The sequence below is a fragment of the Babylonia areolata genome, chromosome 3 (assembly GCF_041734735.1).
Source record: "Babylonia areolata isolate BAREFJ2019XMU chromosome 3, ASM4173473v1, whole genome shotgun sequence".
Classification (NCBI taxonomy): Eukaryota; Metazoa; Mollusca; class Gastropoda; order Neogastropoda; family Buccinidae; genus Babylonia; species Babylonia areolata.
In genome coordinates this window covers 34,231,000-34,253,962 of record NC_134878.1, presented here as the reverse complement: position 1 = coordinate 34,253,962, position 22,963 = coordinate 34,231,000, and the positions used below count along the sequence as shown (strand labels likewise).

At 41.8% G+C, this 22,963-nt stretch overlaps 1 protein-coding gene across 1 annotated transcript in view; it reads right to left on the bottom strand.

The window, feature by feature from the left end:
• Nucleotides 1-4,374: 4,374 nt before the first annotated feature.
• Nucleotides 4,375-22,963, bottom strand: part of LOC143279960 (microtubule-associated serine/threonine-protein kinase 3-like) — a 182,728-nt gene continuing 164,139 nt past the window's right edge. The window contains 4 exon segments of the mRNA XM_076584340.1: nt 4,375-13,805; nt 13,807-14,499; nt 15,317-15,528; nt 20,684-20,812. Of these exon segments, the coding sequence (XP_076440455.1) occupies nt 13,446-13,805; nt 13,807-14,499; nt 15,317-15,528; nt 20,684-20,812 (1,394 nt within the window). The 3' untranslated portion in view covers nt 4,375-13,445.

Below are 22,963 nucleotides of genomic sequence, written 5' to 3'. Positions count from 1 at the left end.
ACCATGCCTTTGAGTGAAAGTGATAAGGTTACCATTGAAAACTGTTTCAAGGAGAAAGGCTGGGGTGGAAGAAGGATCTAAAGGAATTTCCAGGCCAAGGGGTGGAGTCATGTCACTGTAAATAGACTTATCGCTAAAATACACACAACAGAGTCAGCAGCGCGTAAAATTGGCAGTGGGAGACCCAAGCCTGCACGGTTGGAGGAGAACAAGGACCGTGTTGAGGAACTGATTTAATCCCAGTAGGAGAACCCAGGGACCCACAAATCTCTTGGAGAAGTTGCAAGCGATTTATAAGTGAGCAAGTCTTCTGTGCAAAGACTGGCGAAAGAACAGGAGTTGAAGCACTTCAAGAGGATGCGGGTATCAAGGGGGACCAAAATGTTAGAGGGAAAAGAAAAACTCGCTGCCGTAACTTGAATGACCGCTGCTCGGCCACTGATGTCAAAAGGATCATTTTCACAGACGAGAAAGACTTTACGTCAGAGACTATAGCTAAAAATCGCCAAAACGATCGCGTTTATGGAAAACGGAAACGAGAAATTCAGCCATCTCGCATCTATCATGAGACTTCTAGATTTTCAAAAAAGATATATGTTTTCAGCTGGAATATCCTGGAAAGGAATCTTAGTCTTCTTCTTTTAGAATATTGTAAATAAACCAATAGAAAACCCCATTTGTGACTGGCCTCTATATGTTCCTGGCCTGTGCGTGGGATCTTGTCTATCCTTCAATTAATCATATTTAGTTAAGTCTTTTGTGCCGTACCCTTCAGTAACCACTCGGTACACGGCTACATTGACACTGATAGAGCCAAGGTTAATAGTGAAAGCTACATTCAGTTATTGGGTGACAATCTTCTTCTGGATTGTAGGCGTTTTTTTTCCCTAGAAACAATTACGTGTTTCAGCAAGATGGGGCACATCTGGAGGAGGCTACACCAGAATTCATCAAGAAGGATGAATGGCCTCCACAAAATCCTGACTGTAATCCAATAGATTATGCCATGTGGGACTCTCTAAAGGAGAAAGTTTACAGGGGAGAGACAAATTGACCGAGCCGGCGTTAAAGGACAGGATAATTATGTCATGGGAGGTGATATCGGTGGAAGAAATACGTAAAAGCATTTCTGCTTGGAAGAAATTAGTTTCATTTAGTTGTGGAGGAAGATGGAGGCCACATTGAGCATAAACTGAAATAAGTGAATTTTCCTCTGATACTGGATTTTTTGACATGCTGTTTTGAATTTGACAATACTCGCATAATCTGATATTTTATGTATTTTGTAAACTTGTTGATGATACCCTAAGGTTACTGTTTTAAAATTTTCAATGAATTCGGTTTCTCTATCACTGAGAAAATACTTGTCAAACAGCGGTTCACTTTCTATAGGACACCCAATATATATGCATGCACTAAAGCCCTGGTTAAAGCGCATCGGGTTATGCTACTGGTCAGGCATCTGCCTAGCAGATGTGGTGTAGTGTATATGGATTTGTCCAAATGCAGTGACACCTTGAGAAACTGAAACTTCCATCTGATGCACAAGGTCAAAACGTTGACCATCATCAGCAATTTGTATGTATGCTTGGTTACATGTGCACACACATGCATTTTGTATGCAGTACGAGGGTCATTCAATAAATAAGGTGAATTTTTCGGTATAAGGACTTCTAATACAGATAGAAGCTTACTTTTTTTTTCTTTTTTTTTTTTACAACGTAGTCTCCCAGCACTGTCACACACTTTTCCCATTTGCACAAGCTTCCGTATTCCCTCAGCGTAAAAATCTTTGGACTGATGTCTCAGCCAGTCGCTCACAACACTTTTGACTTCATCGTCACTTTCAAAGTTCGTGCCTCTCGTGAACGCTTTCAAGGGACCAAACAGGTGAAAGTCTGAAGGGGCAAGGTCTGGGCTGTAAGGGGGATGAGGGAGCAGTTCCCAGCCCAGCTCGTTGATGGTCTGCACCGTTCGGCCTTGCGTTGTCATGATGCAAGATGACTCCTTCTGACTGATGACCCCTGCGTTTGTTCTTTATGTCTTTCTTGACCTGCCTCAGCAGTTCACAGTAGTTGGCACTGTTCACAGTGCTTCCTTTCTCAAGGAATGAAATGGTGATTGGGCCTTGCATATCCCAAAAAACGGTGAGCATCACCTTCCTCGTGGACCGCTGGGACTTTAACTTCTTCTTCACTGGAGAGCCTACGTGCTTCCACTCCATGGACTGCCGTTTGGACTCAGGCTCATAGTGCCAAACCCATGTCTCGTCACATGTGACCACCTTCTTCAGAAACTCATCACCATCCTTCTCATAGCGGCAGAGACACTGCTGGGACAACTCGACCCTCCTCTGTTTGTGCTCTGGAGTAAGCATCTTTGGCACCCACCGGCAGCTGACCTTCGAGTAACCAAGGTCATCATGGACAATTTTGTGTGCTGTCCCAACAGATAAGCTCAAAGTCCTTGCAATGTCATCCACTGTCACCCTTCTGTCAGACTGAATGAGGTCATTGACTGATTCGATCACCTTAGGAGACCTCACTTCTGTAGGCCTTCCAGGCCTGTCTTCATCCTCAACACTGCTCCGTCCTTCTTTAAACAATTTAGCCCACTTGTAGACATTTTTTCGGCTGAAACATGTGGCACCATACACAGTTGACATTCTCCTATGATTTTCAACTGGTTTGCACCCTTCAGCAACCAAAAACTTGATAACTGACCGCTGTTCAATCCTGGAGCATGCTTCTTGGTCGGCCATCTTTGTTAATCGCCAAAACTCTCAAAGTTTTTTTAAATCTGCAAAACAAATTAAATTCATGTGAAAAAGAAGTAAAACAAACAAAAAAAAAATTAAAAAAAGTAAGCTTCTATCTGTATTATAAGTCCTTATACCGAAAAATTCACCTTATTTATTGAATGACCCTCGTATATTTGAACATGTGCTTGTGTGAATGTATGTATTATGTTAATGTGTGTATAGTTTGCCGAGTATACAGTTTGGTGTGTTTATGTAACTATGTTGTAATGTGTTTAACATAATATCATGTTTTGTATCGTTTTCTGGATAGAGTGCTACATAAGTATCCATGGTTACCATTAAAAGTTACCTAACCAACATGAACTTGATGGTGATCTTGTCTGTGGCTGTGCATTTTAGGTACTTCTGTACTGCTGACCAGGAACACAGAGGATTCTTCTCCCTGGTATGGAAGACAACAGTAAAAAATTTTTTATTTGTTTTTATATTTGTATTGCTCTTTTTGTCACAACATATTTCTGTCTGAAATTCAGGCTGCTCTCCCCCAGCGCATTGCTACATTTACAGCCCCACCTTTTTTCATTTTTTTGTACATTTTCTGCCTGCAGTTTTATTCATTTTCCTATTGAAGTGGATTTTTCTACAGAATTTTGCAAAGGAAAACCCCTTTGTTGCCGTGGGTTCTTTAACATGCGCTAAATGCATGCTGCACACGAGAACTCAGTTTATCATCTAATCTGAATTACTAGCATCCAGACCACCACTCAAGGTCAAGTGGAGCCGGTGTGATTCAAACCAGTGCACTCAGATTCTCTCGCGTCCTAGGCGGAAGCGTTACCTCTAGACCAACACTCCAATCCACTGACAGAAACTTAAATGAGAGGGGAGGGGAGAAGTAAGCAGTAGGGTGGGATGTGGGCAGAGGGAGGACAGAAAGGAACACACTCTCTTAACATTTAAATCATTTTTGATCAGTGGATTTATAAGTCCACTTCATTGTTTGTAAGATTAAAATGATGTATGCTCTTTTAGTCAAATTAAAATTTCATGATATGGAAATAGGCTCTTTTCCTGTTGTGATGTCATGACAAGGCATTGTTCAAAACATATTAAGTTTCTCTGAAGACTTGTAGCCTTGGTCAGAAATATTTTTTGGATGTTTTAAACATAAGCAATGTGTATAAAGTGTGTCTGTGTGCTGGTATATGTGGTGGGCAAGTTGAATGCCATATGACTATCATTTCTTGGGAACAGAGGATAACAATGTGTTGTGCCACCACTGGTAGACGCAAGTGGCTTCATAGCTCGATCCGAAGTACACATACTGTTGCAGAAGGAGTATAAAACATCAGCACACAGCTCTGTCGCTGATCTCAAGCAGTAGTAAGGCACTGATGGCGGTCTCCCTTGAATGTCCTCACTTCAGTTTTTATCAGGGCACGCCAGGTATTTCTATTAGCAGCAACAGTGTGAATGAATGAAAAAACAAAAAAACAACAACACCACACACACACAAAGGCATGCAGACACCACACCATACCCTCTTTATAGAAACAAAACATTACACACATTCCTCAGTCCCATACAAGCTGAACAAAGAAAGGTAGGTAAAAGACAATTTAAACTTAGATTTTTTATTTCCAAAAATGGCAGCGAGAACCAAATGAACGGACAGAACAACTGCAGAGCTCTACCAGCCTGAAACGAAAATCCAGACGAACCACAACTGTCACCGTGTTCACCCTTTTGTCTCAGAGTTCCCACCAACTCCTGGTGATCCAAAAATTGTACTTTTATAATCATAATCTAAAGCCCAAATCTCTCCCATCATAACCACTTCCATTTTAAAAATAAAATAATTCACGCAAACAACATACGTATACAGTAATTTCAACACTCTAAATTGCTTTAAAAAACAACAACCAGGTACCTTTGTGTATGAACATAACAAAGTACTCCCAGTCAACAGACAATAATGAACTGAATTCTTAGGACTGTAAGCCACTGGAAACCCATTTTTAACAGGTATGTATAGTGTTAAGTAAGCTGAGAACATGGACAACCACAACAGAGCTTCAAGAAATTTTTGCTTTTCAGGAGAGAAAGTGAGAGAGGGAGGGGGGCGTGGGGGTCAGAAGAGAGAAAGGTTTTGCCCCACGACTCCTTTACTGGTTCATAGTACCCCTGATGCTGTCAGGATCAAGCAGCCTCAGTTTTTTATTTCAATCATTTGCCTTCACTGTCCCTTTCATTTTTCATTTTACGTATCTGTTTATTTATTTATTTATATTTTATCATTTAAAGTTGATACGTATCTACAGAATGGTCTCAAGGCCCCTGACCAGTGTGTTGCGGTTGCGTTTATGTGTAGGTCAAACATCTGCTTTTTACAAAAACCCCGTTTTTAAGTAGATGAGGTATAGCATATATGGATCAGTCTGCATACTTTGATACATCCTTGAAACTGAAACTGACAGCCCAGACACTGCTGACAGAGTTGGTGAAGGGAGACTTTCACTCGATGCAGGCTTCCAGCCTCTGGGCTCTTTCTGGTCTGTATCCTGTGTCAACAATGACTATGACTGCACTACAAGATGTGGAAACTGGGGGGCTTTTTACTGCATACATAATTCATCTAATTCAGAACAGGCACAATATATATATTTATGCAGCTGCAATGCACTATCAATAGTTCCTCACAACACACAATGGTGCGAGTTGGTTGGTGTATTGGTAACACTTAAATACAATCGTGTGTATTTGTGTGTGTCTGTGTGCACACAGTACAGCAATGCTCTATATTTCTTTATAAATGCCTCATAAATAATACATCCAGAATGGTGACAAATCCAAATTTTCTGCAATGAATGGCAAACTTCTAAATGACAAATGTGTTTGTCACTGGGCCTGTGCCCTCCCTCTCTGGAAGAAAAGCTTGATGGTGAAATTCCATACACTGAAAGAAACAAAATTTGAATGCAAGAATTCATGCGAAATTTGCATGCAGACAAAACAGATGTCCATCCAAAGACAGTAAAATATTATATCAAAGCAAGCACTCTTTTTGTGAAAATCAGAGAATTCTGAATGCAGTCTTGCTGCCATGAAAGGAGAGATGTGAAGAAAAGAGGATGCACTGAATGTGGGAGGCAGCAGCAAGATCTAGGAACTTTTGATGGAAACCTTGTCAAGGTGCTAACAAGGAAGCGATCTGCCCAAGTAATGGGCCTGTTAGAGATCTCATCAAACACTGCTTCAGCTGAAAAGGGATCTGCCCAAAGAATGGTAAAATTTGAAAGCCAAATCCAAAGTTTCGTTCCTTTGTGGAAAAGAAAAGTTTTGCAGCAAAGTTTGTGTGAAATTCTTTCAAAATTTGGGTATATGAATTTACACAAAGACAAAAAGGTTGCTGCAGTTTTCTCCCCTTCAGTATTAATTAAGTTTGCATTTGAATTTTGCATCAGTTTTTTTTGGCCAATGGATTTCAGCGTTTGCTGGAACATGTCCATCTGGTGTCTGTTGCTGTACACCCTGCCAACAGTGTCTTTATGGAGGTCAGGCATTTGCTCCTCTTAAAAAGAAAAAAATCAAACCATATGATACAGCAAATGTGGTGTAGCCTCTATGGATCAGTCCACACGTCTCCTTGAAGCCGAAACTGAAACCTGCCATCAGTGCAGAAAGCACTGCTTTATTACCATTCACTCTTTCCTCCCCACACTGGTTTGAGAGGCTTTTTTAGTTTTTTGGTATTTTTTTGTTCTTGAGAGTGAGACAGAGAGGGAGAGGGGCAGGGTAAGAGGGAGGAAGGTAAGGAAGGCAGAGAGACAGAAGGGGGTGGGAGACTGAGAAGAGAGAGAGAGAGAGAGAGAGAGAGAGAGAGAGAGAGAGAAACAGACAGAGAGAGAGAGAGAAAGAGATATTTCCTTTATCATTCTACACAAATGCACAACACTTAAAACCATCAGATGAAAAAAGGGGATGTTGGAGAGTGGGTGTGGGGGTGATGGGGAAGGTGGGGAGCAATGACACACTGACTGATGGCAACAGCTCTGCAAACACTGTTACCATTGGTTACAAACAAGTCACAAGTTACTGTTAAAAAAAACACTAACCCCCCCCCACCCCCAAAAAAAAACCACCACAAGAGCACCACGTAAGTCACCAATACAATGATGATACACATCACCTTGGTACAAAACAATCCATGATAAATACTATCAATGGCAATCTGTTTTTCTCTCCTCCTGACCTTACAAAACCATTCTAAACAGTAACTGTTCATCTTGAAAATAACATGATGATCATTGGGTTTTTTTTTAAATGGAGAGAGAGGAAGAAAAAAAAAAGAAGAAACAAGTAATGAACATTTTTTGCACCTTGTTCAAATCTAATACATAACAGTCTACAAGAGAGCTTTAAAAACAAAATTATAATAAAAGACATAAGAAATACATGAATTAAAACCACTACTAAACACATTCAAATACAAATTTAATGCTACTGTCATTCTTTTCATGACTTCCCCCACTTACGAAAATAGCTTTCATTTTTTCACCATATTACACGTTTATATCAACTTCCAATTTTGCTGTCTGGTGATACTTGAATATTTCTTCAAGTAAAAGCAAACAGAAAAAAAAGAGAAGAAAGCTCACTAATCAATCAATATAAAGCATGAATTATTCAGAACCACACTTTGGACAAGACAGCATTCAGTGGTTTATGAACAAATTTGAAAAATGCACACAAATGTAATTGACCCACCGTCATGCATGACACTTTTGATAGCAATTTCTTTTTTTTAAATGAAGAAAATGTATAATCTGTATCTTTATCATCAGCAGCTGTGTACACATCTAAAAACCAAGTTGGGATGACCTGCAGATACCGAGGCTGACCTGACAACAATGACAAAATAAGCATACAGCCACGTCATGAACGCAGGACTCACCACACAGATGGACTGAAGTCGTCGCCACCCACAACTTAACAATACATCTAATGCCACACTGGTCTATCTGCAGATTGTTTCAATGCCATGACCAGTGCACAGGTCAGGCCGCTTTTTCTTATCCTTTTTAAAAATCTAAGATGTGATGTAGCATGTACAGGTCAGCTTACACACTTTGACGCGTCCTTGAAACTGAAAGTAAATGCAATGTTTCCTGTCTGTCCCTAACTTGCACAGTCAACACCAACATCAACCAGCCATTGCTTGTGCCTGTTCAAACCTCCACATTCCAAAAGGCAGCAGAATGGCCCGTATTGTTGCAGATTTTGCTTTTTCATGACAAAAATGGACTTGATTTTGATTTCATTTTCTAAGTGGATGTTCCATTCACAAACTGATGCTTTTACAATGAAATCTCCCCCCCCCCCCCACCCCCCATACAAAATGGTAATTAAATCTCAGTTAAACCTAACAGACAGACCCTGAGTATGATAGTTGTGTTCAACTACGACTATCACAACAGCAGAGGAAACAACTACTGTCCAAACTATCTCCGCTAGAATCTGATTATTGTGGAGAGTGTCTCATCGAGTATTAAGTCATCCCACTGTCTTGGCCGAGAGGGCTTTAGAACAGTCAGCATATGGAATCTGTATGGAATCTGTTAGAAAGAAAGAATCAGAAAAAAAGAAAAAAAGGTTTTAAAAAGCAGTGCACATTAAGTACAAAGAACATTTTAAAGCGATTACAAGTCATCCTCATGTTTTTAAGACTGAGCCACTGGCAGAACAAATCACACTCACACATTCATCTTAGAAATAAAACAAGTGTATAAAAAGTCCCCTCTCATCTTTTTGAAGTAAGACATCCTATCTACTGCCACTTTTTTACCTCCAGGGAGCAAATTTTCTGTTTTTAGTTCTTAAAAGTTGCAAAGGTGTTAGTTATTAAAAGCTGCGAAGTTATCTATGCGTAGTTGTTTGTTTCCACTGTATTTCACGAATCTAAGGCAAACTAACTCAAACTGTATTTGTCCTTCAGTCAAGTAATCAGAGTCTATTAAACAATAGCTGATCAACTGTAATGTATTCTAATCTAACTACAACTACTGACTGATCAATTTATATTTTTGTCAAACTATTATCTGATCCTCAACACAAACCAGGGGACCAAAGAAAGAAAGGGAAACTATTTCTTCTCTCTCAACACAAGAAAGTACCACTTGATGCATAAATACATCTACATATTATACTCACTTTGCTACATCTTTAGCAGGACTATTTCACAGTTATTGAAGAATGCAGGAAGCATAAAGACATTTCAAGCGGTTTTGATTTCTCACCCTTTTGAAGTATGACACTGGAAACTGATACCAGGCCAACATTTTCATAATCATCATAATTTCGAAACAGTGTTCCAGGAAAGCGTTACTATGAAGCACTGCATGCTTTTGTGGAAGTAACCTTGCCTTAAGCCAAACGACCCTTGGAAGAGTCACTGTATAGTCAGTGTGGTGCTGACAACAGTTCACAGAAAAAGCAGACAGACAATGAAAGATGGGGATATGGTGTAGGCCAGTTCCACTGCAGAAGAAAAAAAATGTTAAGCTACACAATCTTATCACATTATCATCAAACTACCAATTACATCCTGACCAACAGAGTATATAAACATGGAAAAGAATACTATAACGCACACAGCTTGATAGTAATGATACTGAAATGGAATCTTGACTGCAGCTGAGCATGACATCAGACTGATAAGTCATATCAAACAACTGACATGGTACAAACAAGCCATGTGAGTGGCGATGAGTATTTATTTAATCAAGCATCATCAGTAACTGACTAATAATCGGCTGATGTCAAGCTCTCCCCTCCCCTCCACCTTGTTCCCCAATCTCAACTTCTCAACTAAAACAAAGCTACAATAAATCTACCAACACAACTTCCCCCACCCATTATCTATTCAAAATGTCCACTGCATCAGCCAGCTGAACTTTTTCTTTCTCTTCTTTCCCCTCCAAGTTACCACCCTGATCAACTATGTACAAGATCACAAACACACACACACACCACCACCAAATCCCATTTATATCACTCTTATTCAAGTCTTAATGCCCAACAACAACTACAAAGTACAAGCAAGCGTCATCGACTCAGAACAGCAGTTCTGCGCACAAAACCCAATCACAATGTTAACAGGTTTTCTTTGTCCAATCATCACAAGATAAGAAGCAACGTAATAATAACAATTATGCATAGCACTGCTACAACAGCAACTGTAGATCAAATGACCATGATGACTGGTTCTGTACATGACTCAGCCACCCCTCACACCCCACAAAAGCTGTACAGTGAACAATTACTCACACCCAACACATGATCAGAACCCACATCAACTTCTTTCATCTTCAATATCCATGTAATGTGCATATGTAACAACTCAAGGCTTTCCCCTTTCTCCATCTAACAGCAGAATTTCATCAAGGGGAGAAGGAAAGGAGAAGAAAGGAATGAAAAGTTGGATAAATGTTGACACACAACACGAGCAGTTGCACACCATGAATGATAATGAATGATCATGATCACATCAGCAATGAAGCGATGCCAGTCGAAAGACAATCCAGTGAAGACAGACAGAGATGGAGAAAAACGGAGAAACAGTCTCTCTCCAACATGTAGACAGACACAGTGTAGTAGAAAAAACAATGACATGTTGAGAGAGACAGAAACAGAGGCCCTGTAGACAGACAAAACATGCAGACAGACAGACAGAGAGAGGGAGGTGAGAGGCAGACAGAAAATCACAGACAAGCACAAGTGATGATGAGAACTAGCGACGCGAGAGCCAGGTCTGTTCGTTCCCACCAAGCACACTGAAAGACTTTCTTCCCCCACCACGCGGCACGTTCGCTGCCCAACACAAACATCCCAGCTGCCAACATGCTCCTGTCTTCATCTTGTGTGTGTCCCCTCACCACCATCCTGTCATCAATACTCCTCTCTCTCTCTCCTCCCTGCACACCACACTATTTACAGTCTCTCGTATTTACATACAGTGGCAGCAGCAGGAACCTCGCTGGTCCTGTCCACACAGGCCTCACACCTCTCCCCATTCATTCAGTTCCACTGGAATGGCTTCAGGTTCTCGTGTTCAGTTCTACAGTCCCCCTCCCATTTCCCGTCAAAACTGACCACTCTGTGCTGTGTCATCATGGTGGATCTTCCAACTTCATGTCAACTGTTCTTCACACCAACATCTACATCAGACTTCGCCATAGAAACGTTCTGTCAGTCAGTGTGCTAACTTCAGACTAGTACTGACCTCATTTCATTTTTCTATTCCCGAAAAGTCTGATGTAGTGAAGGCCACTGCTGTTGGCTCAATGGACTTTTCATCATGTGCCCAACAAGCTTGTTGATGGGATCAACCCTTCTTTCTTGTGTCTGCAACAGTGGGCTTTCCCCAGCTTCATACGTTGTATCCTCCCCATCATGATACAAACCAGCACTCCCATTCGCACAGCTATATAAACATGAACAATGTGTATATGTGTATTTGTTTGGGGCTGATTGGTGGGGGTGTTGGGGGGAGCAGACAGAGACAGCACAATGGACAAACAAAGCCAAGGACATTAAAAATGCTGATAAAACACTAAAGCTCATGGCGCCCAACACAGTGTGTTTGAAACATCTTGCTCACAACATTCACTCAACACCTATCAGACACAACGTAACTTGGGCAAACATTCCTCCGAGCACCACAACCACAAAACATGGGCCATTCATTTCAACATTAAACACACACAATTATGGAATTTTTAACTTCAAAGTTCAGCACCTACCACACACACACACTATCACATACTAGTCCAGTGGAATCAGGAATGATCTGGAGAGTTAATACCAATGTCAAAGAAAGCTATGTATACACCCAGCTGGGGCTGCACAAATACAGAAATCACTAGGTACTACACACACCACAGACAGGAATTATCCCAACCTCCTAAACACAGGAATCATCCTAACCCCAAAACAAAACAGGAATTATCCCAAGCCCAGATGACCAAGACAGGAATTATCCCAAGCCCAGATGACCAAGAAATGAATTATCCCAAGCCCATAACAACCAAGACAGGAATTATCCCAAACACATGAATTATCCCAAACCCAGATGACCAAGACACACACAGGAAATTTATAAAAAAACCCAACACAGTAATCATCCCCAACAACACAGGAATTATCTCAAAACCCTGACAGGAATTATCCAAAACAACACAGACAGAAATTATCCCAAACAGGAATTAGCCCCAAAGAACATTGACAGTAATTATCTCAACCCCCAAAACAAAAAGACAGGAATGATCCCAAAGCCAGCCCTTACAGAACCATTCTTTTCCTTGCAAGGTTGAAAGCAGCCTTTAATACACAAGAGCCCAAACAGAACCCAATCATGCTGGATGATTATTTAGTTAAAGAACAAGTAAAAATACCCCACCCATAGAAATGCTTCTTTATATCATCACATACACAATGAAACACACACAAACATGCATCCCTCAGGTCAATGTGGTTCATCAACCCTGTTGGGAAAGGAAAATGTCTACATCAATCCTTAAATATTTTGCCCCCCCCCCCCTTTCAGGTTCAAACTGAAAATGCCAAACACTGATTTCTTTCAATGTACACAGCTCCATCCATTCATCAACATCACCAACATCCTTTTCTTCTTCCGTGAGTCACAAAGAAAGCTCCCACCCACACTAATACTCCATCATCATTTCCTTTCAAATTTTTATTTTGTGTGTGAGCAGAAGTTTGTTCACTGCTCTGCTGTGTCTGTCTGCCTCTTTCTCTGAGGAGGCGAGTGGATGCAAACAGTTCACAGGGTCTGTACTGTACACACAGTTCCTTTCCACCATGAAGACACCACCACTGTGTCTTCAGAGATCACCTGAGATAGCCCTTGATGAGCCTGCACCATGAAATCACTGTCTGAGAGTGCCGCCCACCACCCTGCACACAGTCTGAACGTCTGTCATTTATTGCACTTAGTTCTCTATGCCTGGCCTCTTTATGTATCTATTTAAAATGATAATGCTTCAACATCCCCTTCTCCAGAATTTTCTTTCACAATTAATTCTACTGACCTGATGAATGAGAAAGTGGTTGGGTATGAAAGCCAGAATAATTAAGAACTGGGAGAAGGGGAGGGGTAAGAAGGGGTGGGGGGAGGGAAAGGATGAGAGGGGTGGGGGATGCTTGATGCACATCCTGAAGCAGGGAAGGAATACGGTAAGAAGGAAAGTTCGTGAAACTGCCATAATACTGCTGCAAAGCAACAAGGGCACACATACAGAGCTCTCTGAGAGTTAAAGAAAAAAACCAAAAGTCACCACACAGGAAAGCAGCTGCACTGAAACCATAACTTAAATAAAACCAGTGTTGACAGGAACAACAACACTTAGTTTTAGCCCTATGATAGCCGCCACTTTCACCATTAATAATTCACAACACTGCTGAGGGATAAAAACAGATTTGTCAACAAAGAGAAAAGCTCTGGTGCTATGTTGGAAAAAGAAAGAAAAATGCCCCATGAATCTAAGAATACTAAAAATGGCCTCAGTTTTTCTGTCATGGTTGCTGAAAAAAAACCCAAAAAACAAAAACAAACATGCCCACAAGAGATTCCCTCCCAGTCTATGGCCAAGGGGCAGTGCCCGCTTTATGAAGGGTCCGACTGACTCTTGCTCTCCTGCAGGGATGACTTGCGCAGGATCGAACCCTTGTGGGGCGGGGGTTTGTCTGAGGGAGCTGACAGCGTGTGGCATAGTGGCGGCTTCTCTGCCGAGCTGGGGTGCAGCAATTCCGGGGACAGAGTTCGGCGCAGCAGCGGGGAGTTAGGTTCGCAGCTCTTGGGCCGCATCAGGGACTTGGCCAGTGCAGAGGTTGGCTGCTTGGCTGTGGAGGCCGAAGAGGAGGAGGAGGAGGCATTGAGGTAAGCAGGGATGGTCTGCTGTGGCAGGTTGGAGCTGCCCACCTGGTGACCCTGCACCACTGCCAAGGGGCTGGGCGAACGGGCAGGGGGAGGACACCATGTTGGAGGGTGAGGGGGTGCGGGCCAAGGGGCTCAGCGGGAAGTTGTGCACAGACTTGCGTCGGTGCGGTGACTTGAGGGACGACGCGGCCTTCTTGTGCTTCACCACGTGCAGTGAGCTGGGCCGCCCAAAGTGGGCCGTCGCAGCTGCAACTGAGGCAGCAGCAGGGGAGTTTGGGACGGAGGAGGAGGGTGAGGAGCTGTTGGAGCTGGCGGCGGGGGAGGAGTCTGGGGAGCGGGGCACGGCCACGGGTGGGGAGCGGATGGTGCGGTGCAGCGCGGGGCTCCCCTCGCAGGACGATGCCGACCGACTGAGTGGGCTGAAGGTACGCGGGGAGGGCCCAATGTGCGTCCCATGCACCACCAGTGGCTCTGCCTTCTTGCTGCTCAGCCGGCGGATAAGGGTTCTCTGTCCCTTCTTTTTGTCTCCGGCCTTCTCCTTCATCTGGCGCTTCTTGATGGCCTTGCGCACCATCTTGCCCGTGGCGGCCCCTTTGGGGCGGGACCCCGTCTTGATGGACGTCTTGTCCAGGGGCACGCAGCGCACGATCAGGTCTGAGGAGGACAGGAGGTGCACCACCTGTGTGTGCAGCAGGCTCTGCACTGACTCGTCATTGATGTGGGTGATCAGGTCCCCCCGCCGTAACCCCGCCTCAAATGCTGGACTGTTCACCGAAACGTCCTGCACACACACACCCTTCACCATCATTTTACACCGTATCATTGACATACTTCAGCTGTCTGTCTCCCCTCATACCACTGAATTATTAAACAATGGTTCTAAAACTGAAAGTAAGCTCATAATAATTATTCACTTCCTAATAGGCTTAGTGCCGTGACCATGTGTATAAAAGAAAGATCGGAAGACCTGGATGATTACATTAGAGCTGCCATTTCTGCTTCCGAGTTTTGGTGATTACATATCTATTTACACATGTTCTGTGATTTTTCTTCTTGTTTCCTACAGTACCAGTCTATATGTGGGTGAACGAAACAACTATCACCACAGATGGTTGTTGTAGGTAAACGTGTTTTGTACACATACCACAAATGTTCCATCTACACTTTAAGACACTGTAAGAACTGATGTTTGGCAACAACTCTCTGAAGTGCACCATAACTTTCAGAGTCTATAAAATAATGAAAGTAAGTCTGTAAAAAAAACCAAAAAAACCAACCAAAACAAAACAAACACACACACACAAAAACAACAACAAAAAAACAGAAGAATTTCTGACTGTGATTAGTGGATATGACAGTGGAGATAAAGGCGAAACCCAAAATTATGTGCCAAGACAAGGCAGCATTACTGACAAAACATCACACTTGCCTTGAAATCCGCATAATCATGATCTACCAACACTAAAAAAAACCCCCCAAAAACCCGAACTTCTTCTTCTCTTGTCTCTGTGAAGAGTCAACGGGTTCACCAAATTCCTTTAGGTCTACTTTACAAGGTCCACCAGAACACATGCCAATGCAACATGTCCCCAACTTACCGTGACAATGTGCTGCAGGGTGTACACGTCTGAGTCACCAATGTACACACGCACTGAGCGGAAGCCGAACCCAAAGCCCCTGGCACCTCGCTTCAGCACAATCGGAGGGTTGAGGCTGCGAGTCAGCGGTGACACGTCCCTGCTGGGGGAGCCGTCCCGAGAACTGGCGCTGGACCCTCCAGGTGACGACACCTTGGGCAGCACAAAGTCTTCTGCAAACACCCACATCCCAGTTAGATTGGAGAACGTCACACCCCTTATTCCCTCCAACAGTCTGCCTCAAGGGCTGGAACAGGCTGTTAAGTAAAGAATTGGTCACCCACATTCTCTTTGTTTTTATGGCACCAATCCCCTCCAACAAACCCACACTTAGCTTGGAGAATGTCCAATCTCTCATTGAATAATATTAAAAAAATGAATGGCACTTTTATAGCACATTTCTCTAAGTTAATCTAGACTCAATGCACTGGCAATCGCCCCTTCACACACTGCCATGCCCAACCATAAACACATGTGCTCTTATGAGCCGAAAACAGCTGAAATCAACAATGAAGGAAAAAAAAAAGATCACTAGAATGCCTCACAGAACCAATGAGTTTTGAACTGATACTGAGCAGAGGGAATGTTGGTAGAGTTATTTTCTCCCCAAGTCTCCCTCCGAGGCGGCAATGGACTGTAGAGTATTATCTTTCACCCACAATCTGTCACTCTGTTTTCACTGAGCCATTCCCCTCCCACAAAACCATGTTAGCATAAACATCTCACCACTTCTTCCCACTGTCTGCCAAAAGGGTGGCAATGGAATGTTAGTATAGTCTTTCACTTTCAATCTGTCTCTTTTGTTTTCACATGCTTACTCGTTTCTCCACTGGTCATTCTTTTCTTCTTCTTTGTTATAACTATCTGAGTGTCAGACTGGAACTCCCACACAGGATTTTTCACTCTTTTTTCATGTTCTAAAAGTGTTTAGAATGTCCCAGGGCATGAAGAGCGTCCCTTCCATAATCAAAAGTGCCAGGGATGCATATGGATCAGGACTGCTGATGTCGCTAAGTCAGCCACTACTGCAATGCAGTTAAGTACAACATAAATGCAAGCGTGCACACACACAGACACACACACAGTGTCTGCAAGACACAGTTAAGTCTCATTACATCAACCTCTCCAGGTGTCTCTGGTGGATCCAAGTCTTCTTAATATTCCACTGTGAACAATGTTTTCATTGTTTACAGTGGAATATTAAGAAGCCTTGCACACACAAACACACATATATATATATCTATATATTATATATCTATCTATCTATCTATATCTATATATATAAGGTAGAAAACAAAGAGGGGAGTGAAAAACAGAGGTTATTATTCTGAAGCTGCCAAACTAGCTGGTCTAAACCTTACAGTAAAGAAAAAATGGACATCCATGGTTCCCCACTCAAACACAGAAAATTACACACACACACACACACACACTCAAAGATTACTGGTCTCCTTTCTTGACCATACACTCCCAGAACTCAAAGAGCATGCCAGATAAAAACTGAATGATCCACAGGTAACACAATACATGTAGAAAAATACAAAAGTGACACTGCCAGGTAAAAATTCAAAAAAAATTGTGAGAAACAGATAACACACACAGCATGGAAGAAAACCAAACAATGCTTGCGCCTCATTCAGTGGTACAACAAAGAGACACAGGGCCGCATGATACACAGCGTCTGTTTTCATATAATGGAAAAGAGATTGGTACAATGTGCTAATATAACAAAATTAATTATCAAAAAATATAATCATGATATACATGTCCAGGGCATTATCTAAGTTGACATCGTTTAAAAAACAACACAAGCATACCCGTAATGTGCCGAGACCAGTTTGTAATTTAACAGTGGGTTTTTTTTCTGTTGTTTTTTTTGTGTGTGGGTTTTTTCTTATTATCTGTTTTGCTATAATTTGTTGGATGTATTTCTGTTTGTTCTACTATCAAATACATGAATTAAAATAAAATTAAATAAGATGAATGCATCTGTTTAACCATGGATCTGCCTGCAGAGTAAACCCCACCCCTGAATGTTCAGCCACTGTGTATCATGCATATCACTGTACTCTACAGCAGATGCAAAACATTCCTGGATGCAACAAATCAGTAATGTGAGAATACAATGCATTATCAAATCATACGTAGGCAGAAGAAGCACACAAGTTATAATGACAATACAATGGATAAACATTCTTTAATTATTCCTGGTTTCATACTGGACCCCCCCCCCGCCCCCCTTCCCTTTCCCTGCAAACTGAATCAAATAAAATCATGCTTACAGCCAAGCCAACCAGAATGGGACCATTTCAGGGCTGATTTCATATCAATTCTTCAAAACAACTGAAGAGAACCCCAAATAGGTTAAACAGTAAATTAAAATAACACTAAAAAGACCAGTTCACCAATGTCTGGCTCAGTTCACATAAAATTTCAATCAACTATTGATTTCCTTCAGGACATGTGCCATCAGAAGACTGTCACAGCCAACTGACAGGTTCACATTGTGGGACAAACTGGCCTCTGTGACATGTGCAGAATCATAGGATTCTGTTGCAGTGATTATGACACCAGCGTTCATTCAGCTGGCAATAAGCCATAAAGTCATACCATTTTCAGATGAATACAACTGATCGATGGGGTAACAATCTGCTAGTGCTGTCCCAATTTACAATTTTCTGAAATGCACAGTTACTGTTTTAAGAGGAGCATGGTCAACAGAAATGCCTGGTGTTAACAGTCTCTATAATGGTGACTTTATTGTGGTGAATCTCTACCAAGAAGACTGAGATTAATTTCTTACCATGGTGACTATACTGTGGTGAAAATCAAGCAAGGTGACTCAGTGAATCTCTTCCACACAGCTGACTGAAGACAGTAATGAACCTCTACCACTTTCATCATGCAAACTCCATTGGCAGAGAAGTAAAAAATATTGTGTGGCAATTGCACTGAATAGTTCCTACCATGTGACTTAGTGTACCACTAAACAATCTGGAATAAGAATGCAGTGAAACCAGAGGTTGTGGCCTTCATGCATGACAGTCTGGCAGTGAAAATCATTGGAAAATGTGCCACAATTCTGAGCCAAGGACACAGGTATTCTACAGCTCTATGACAGGTGAAACGTGCTGTGGTTGGCTGTGCACACACACACACACATATCTACAACACAACTATTCCCACACGCCCATGAAAGAAGAGCATGCAGCTCTGAACTGAATGGAAAACAGGTCATTTGCAAGTTTTTATGGCTGAGCAAAACACGTTTGGCTTAATGAGCAAGTGCTTCATGCAGGCTGTGATGACAGCATTTGTCCAAATCAAATTCAAATCATGTTTCTCATAATATAGCCCAGCCAGCTGCATAAGGGCCATTTCAGGGCTGATCACCCGTCAGTGCATAAAACCAGTTAAAGAGAACCCAAAACAATATTCAAGGGTCAATTAAAATGTCATTTAAAGGACCAGTTCACCATTGTCTTGCTCAGTTCTTGTAAAATTTAAATCAAGTTATAAATACTGAAAATTATGTAAAAAGACCATTTCACCCAACTGTGTGCACAATCATTAGAAAGAGTAATAACCACTGGATTATTCCATCTCTATTCCATCAGGTATTTATCTGATGCTGGTTTGTTTTCCTTTTACAGTGGTCCAAACAAAGAGAGCATTTTGTTGAAAATTAGCACAGCATTCACATTAGAAACAATATGAATTGTTTTTAAAGGCTTCTGTCCTGTTAACGATTAGTACATTACTCGCACAAATGTATTGTGACAATCCAGCTATAAGGTTTAAGCTTCTGTTCTACAATCAGAGCAAAGCCTGTAAGGTGAAAACCCATCTTCTCACAAAGTTAGGTCTTTGGCAAGGCACATGCACATTTGCACCGGCTGTTACACATTTCAATCCTGTTTTATAATTAACCTTCCTGGTAAAATCTCGGCAGGAAGCCCACTGCGTGGAAAAGGTAAGGACTTTTGACAAGACAGCATAGTGAGCAATTGTGACACAACGAATCACAAGTATAGTATAGTATGTGATAGTTGTATATATAGTTATATGCATAGTGTGCGACAGAGTTTGGATTATTTATGAGAGGGTATAGTGTGCGATGACTAAATGGCTGTTAATAAGTGAGTATTGTGAGAAGGCTACAGGACTATTCTACTAGAGGGAGCCAGGTTCCAGAAGAATACAACCAATCCACATAATGAGGTACTCTGTGCATAAAAAACAGAAGAAAACAGTATCCCTCATTGCAAGGACTATTTCCATTTCAAGCATTATTTTTCCCCTGGAACATTTCCTTCTTGAAGTTTAAACGCAAGTCAGGCATAATTTTGTTGTGTAACAAACCCAACGCTATTCAAGAAGCACTTATGTACAAATGCTTTCTTTCTGACAGCAACATTTTAGGTCAGTGATCATTGCAGCATTGTTCCTAGATCACCCATGATAGGAAATGAGAACCACTGATTGCTATTATTTCTTTCATTATCTTTTTTTTGTTTTTTGTTTTTGAACAGATGTAGTGAAGCATATATATTATATATATGGATCAGTCTGCACACTCTGACACCTCCTTGAAACTGTAACTTTCTTCACATCACTCACATGAGTGGTTTTAGTGGATGCAGAAGTTGTTGGGTTTTGTTGTTTGTTTTTTTTTTGGGGGGGGGGGGGGGTGCCAAAACTGTCTTTTTTTCTGTTGTCTGTAGTAAAAAGGCTTCAAAGCCATGGAACAATTTCCAAACTTTCTGACACTGTCAAACATCCAGGTTCCCACAGATGGGACAAAACAAAAATTCCATGCTTTTTTTCAGAACTTTTCCATACCAGCTGAATAAAAAAAAGTGTCTGCTACACCACTGATTAAAAAAGATCAGCGGATATCCTGGTATTAATGTTCAATTTTAAACACTTTTTTGGTTGGTCCATTTGTTTAGTTTTTGATTATCTTAAGCTGTTTGCTGAATGGCACTGGTCAAGGTTTTTTTTGTTTGTTTTTTAATGTCAAGACCCTGGAAATGGTTCTTTCATTTTCCAAAGACTTTTTCAGCCTTGGAAATGGTTCTCTCATGTTCTCCCAAGACTTGTCCAGACTTCCATAATTCTGAATGAACCCTGAACATGTACTGTTTGCACCATGTGGTTTGTATACCGTTCCAGAGCCTGGCTGAGCCCCCTGTACCAAGCTCTACAAAGCGATAGAGAGCAGTGTGAGAAGATGAGAGAACATCAGTCAGCTCTACACCAGCCACACACCACACGACACACACACAGGCAAGAGGGGGTAACAGTCCCTAGACTCCCGCCACCAACCTCCACTGGATACATCCAGAAGCGTCAGAGCACTGGCAGAAGCTGATTTCTGTAAAAACGATTTTTCCTGAGTGCGACGGGAGCCGGGTCCCTGTTTTTTCTCCCGGTCCTCATCCACCGGAGACAGCTCTGGAAGGGAAGGAGCCAACAGTCTTGTCAGGATTCTGGTCCCTGGATTGCTGGGTTAGTTGCTCTGGGAATGTGTGTGCCCGTGACAGTGTGTGTGTAAGAGTGTGTATGCATGTTTGTGAGAAATTGTGTGTTTGAGTGCCAGCCAATCTAAGAGTCCAATAGTACACATGTTTACAACTACACCTGGTGATCTACTAGTAATGTCCCAGTCCTGACCGGACTGCTGGAAGACCCAGGTAAAAACTGGACCAGTGGGGAAGAGATGGAGAGCAGTTAAAACACAGCATCCTTAGATACTGTCGCCAATGGTCCAGCCAACCGCACAGGGCCATGTCAAGACATTCAACAGCCTTAGTTTCCACAGGAAGGGCAACGACTTAGGAAGCAGAAAACTGGAAAGGGAAATAACTGTGATCTCACTTCCTGAGACAACCTAACGACTGTTCCAGCGACACAGACTTTGACACTGACAGCAGTAAGCAGCCTGTGCTGCTTCAAAGGTTTAAGTGACAGAATGAGTGGTTTGGAAGAGGGAAAATTCACTGCACACCATTGAAGTTGCCCATCACTATTTATAGGGTTTTAGGCGTTTCTACCTTCCGTTTCATATTTCCCTTGGTCTATTTCATTCTGCCATTTTCTTTTCTCTTTTTTAAAGGATGAGTGTTAACATCATTTCCTTTTTTTCCCCTCCTTTTTCTTCCTTATCCACGCATGGGCAAGGGCAGCATGTAAAAAAGTCGCTGAGGTTTAAATTATTACTTTAATTCATGTGCCATCAAATCAGATGTTTACAATCAGTGGTATGTTGTAAAGGTATTTCATTTTCAAATTAACAAAAACATCAAAACCCTGTATAAATACCGTTTATTAACCATGTCTGCCTTTTGCAGTCACGAACATGTTCTTCAGTACAGATTGCAAGAGAATAGGTCATGCCTAAAATCTCAATCCTTGTTTTGAGATCCACGTTCTGAGTTCTTTAGTCTTGCCTGGAAAACATTGACAACTCCAGCAAAGAAGCCTTACTGGAAGCAAGGTACATTCTTTTCCTTTCTGACCAAGGCAAACAGCTACAAAACAGTCTTGGGGGCTGACATGTTCACAGCTTGACGCTAACATCAGATTGTTGTTGTTGTTGCTGCTCTGTCATGCTGCTCCAGGCAGACTGTTGTGTTGTTGTTGTTGCTCTGTCATGCTGCAATCGGCAATGAATACGCCAGCTCCCCGAACAAGTGCCAATTTCTTGCCTCTCCACCCACCCCTATCACACTCCCTCCACCACACAGGGCCACCAGACCAAGCTGACTACAGCACTGGAGGGAAGGAGGGAGGTGGGGGGTGCAACACAAACTTGTCACACTGACTTGCAATGGTCAACATCAAATAAACACACACTGTCAAGTTCCAGGAAAAGCAACAAAATGTAGTAATCATGTTTCCCAAAACCACTTAGCTTATGGGGGCTCAAAGTCTTAGAAAGGTACTTTTGAATAATGATAATTCCTGGTTAACAAATGTTAAGGAAAAAAATCATAATCCTATTCTGCAAACTTGCACAGGCACAGAATGAAATCAAACAGCAGCAGATCACTTTAAAATCACAAAAAAAAACAACAACCAAAAACAAAACAGAAACAGAAAAACAGGACATTCAAATAAATCAGTCACACTGATAAAAACACACCCACACAAATACACATCAGAAAGTCAAGACTAAACACAATCTGTTCAACTTAGCAAAAGACAGAAAAAATACCAGCAACAATTAAACAGTGTCCTTACAAAATCATTGCACTCCACACAACAAGCCAATATCAGTGAACTGACACCGGACATCTCAAGACAGAAAGACCAAACCCAAACAACTTTGACCATACCCACCATAAACACCAGTATCAAGACAGAAATTACACAACAGGCATATTACTGGATGACAAAGATAAAAACCATAACACACACACATCATGACAAACATAAACCATAAAATAAACATGACACATTCTTTGTGAGCATCACAAAAATCCAAAAAACCATATAACACCCATTATCATGCAAACTCAAGGATGCACCATTATCAATACCAGTCAACTCACAATTTTGTTATTATTGTTGTTGTTTAAATCACAATGAAACCAGTTACAGTAG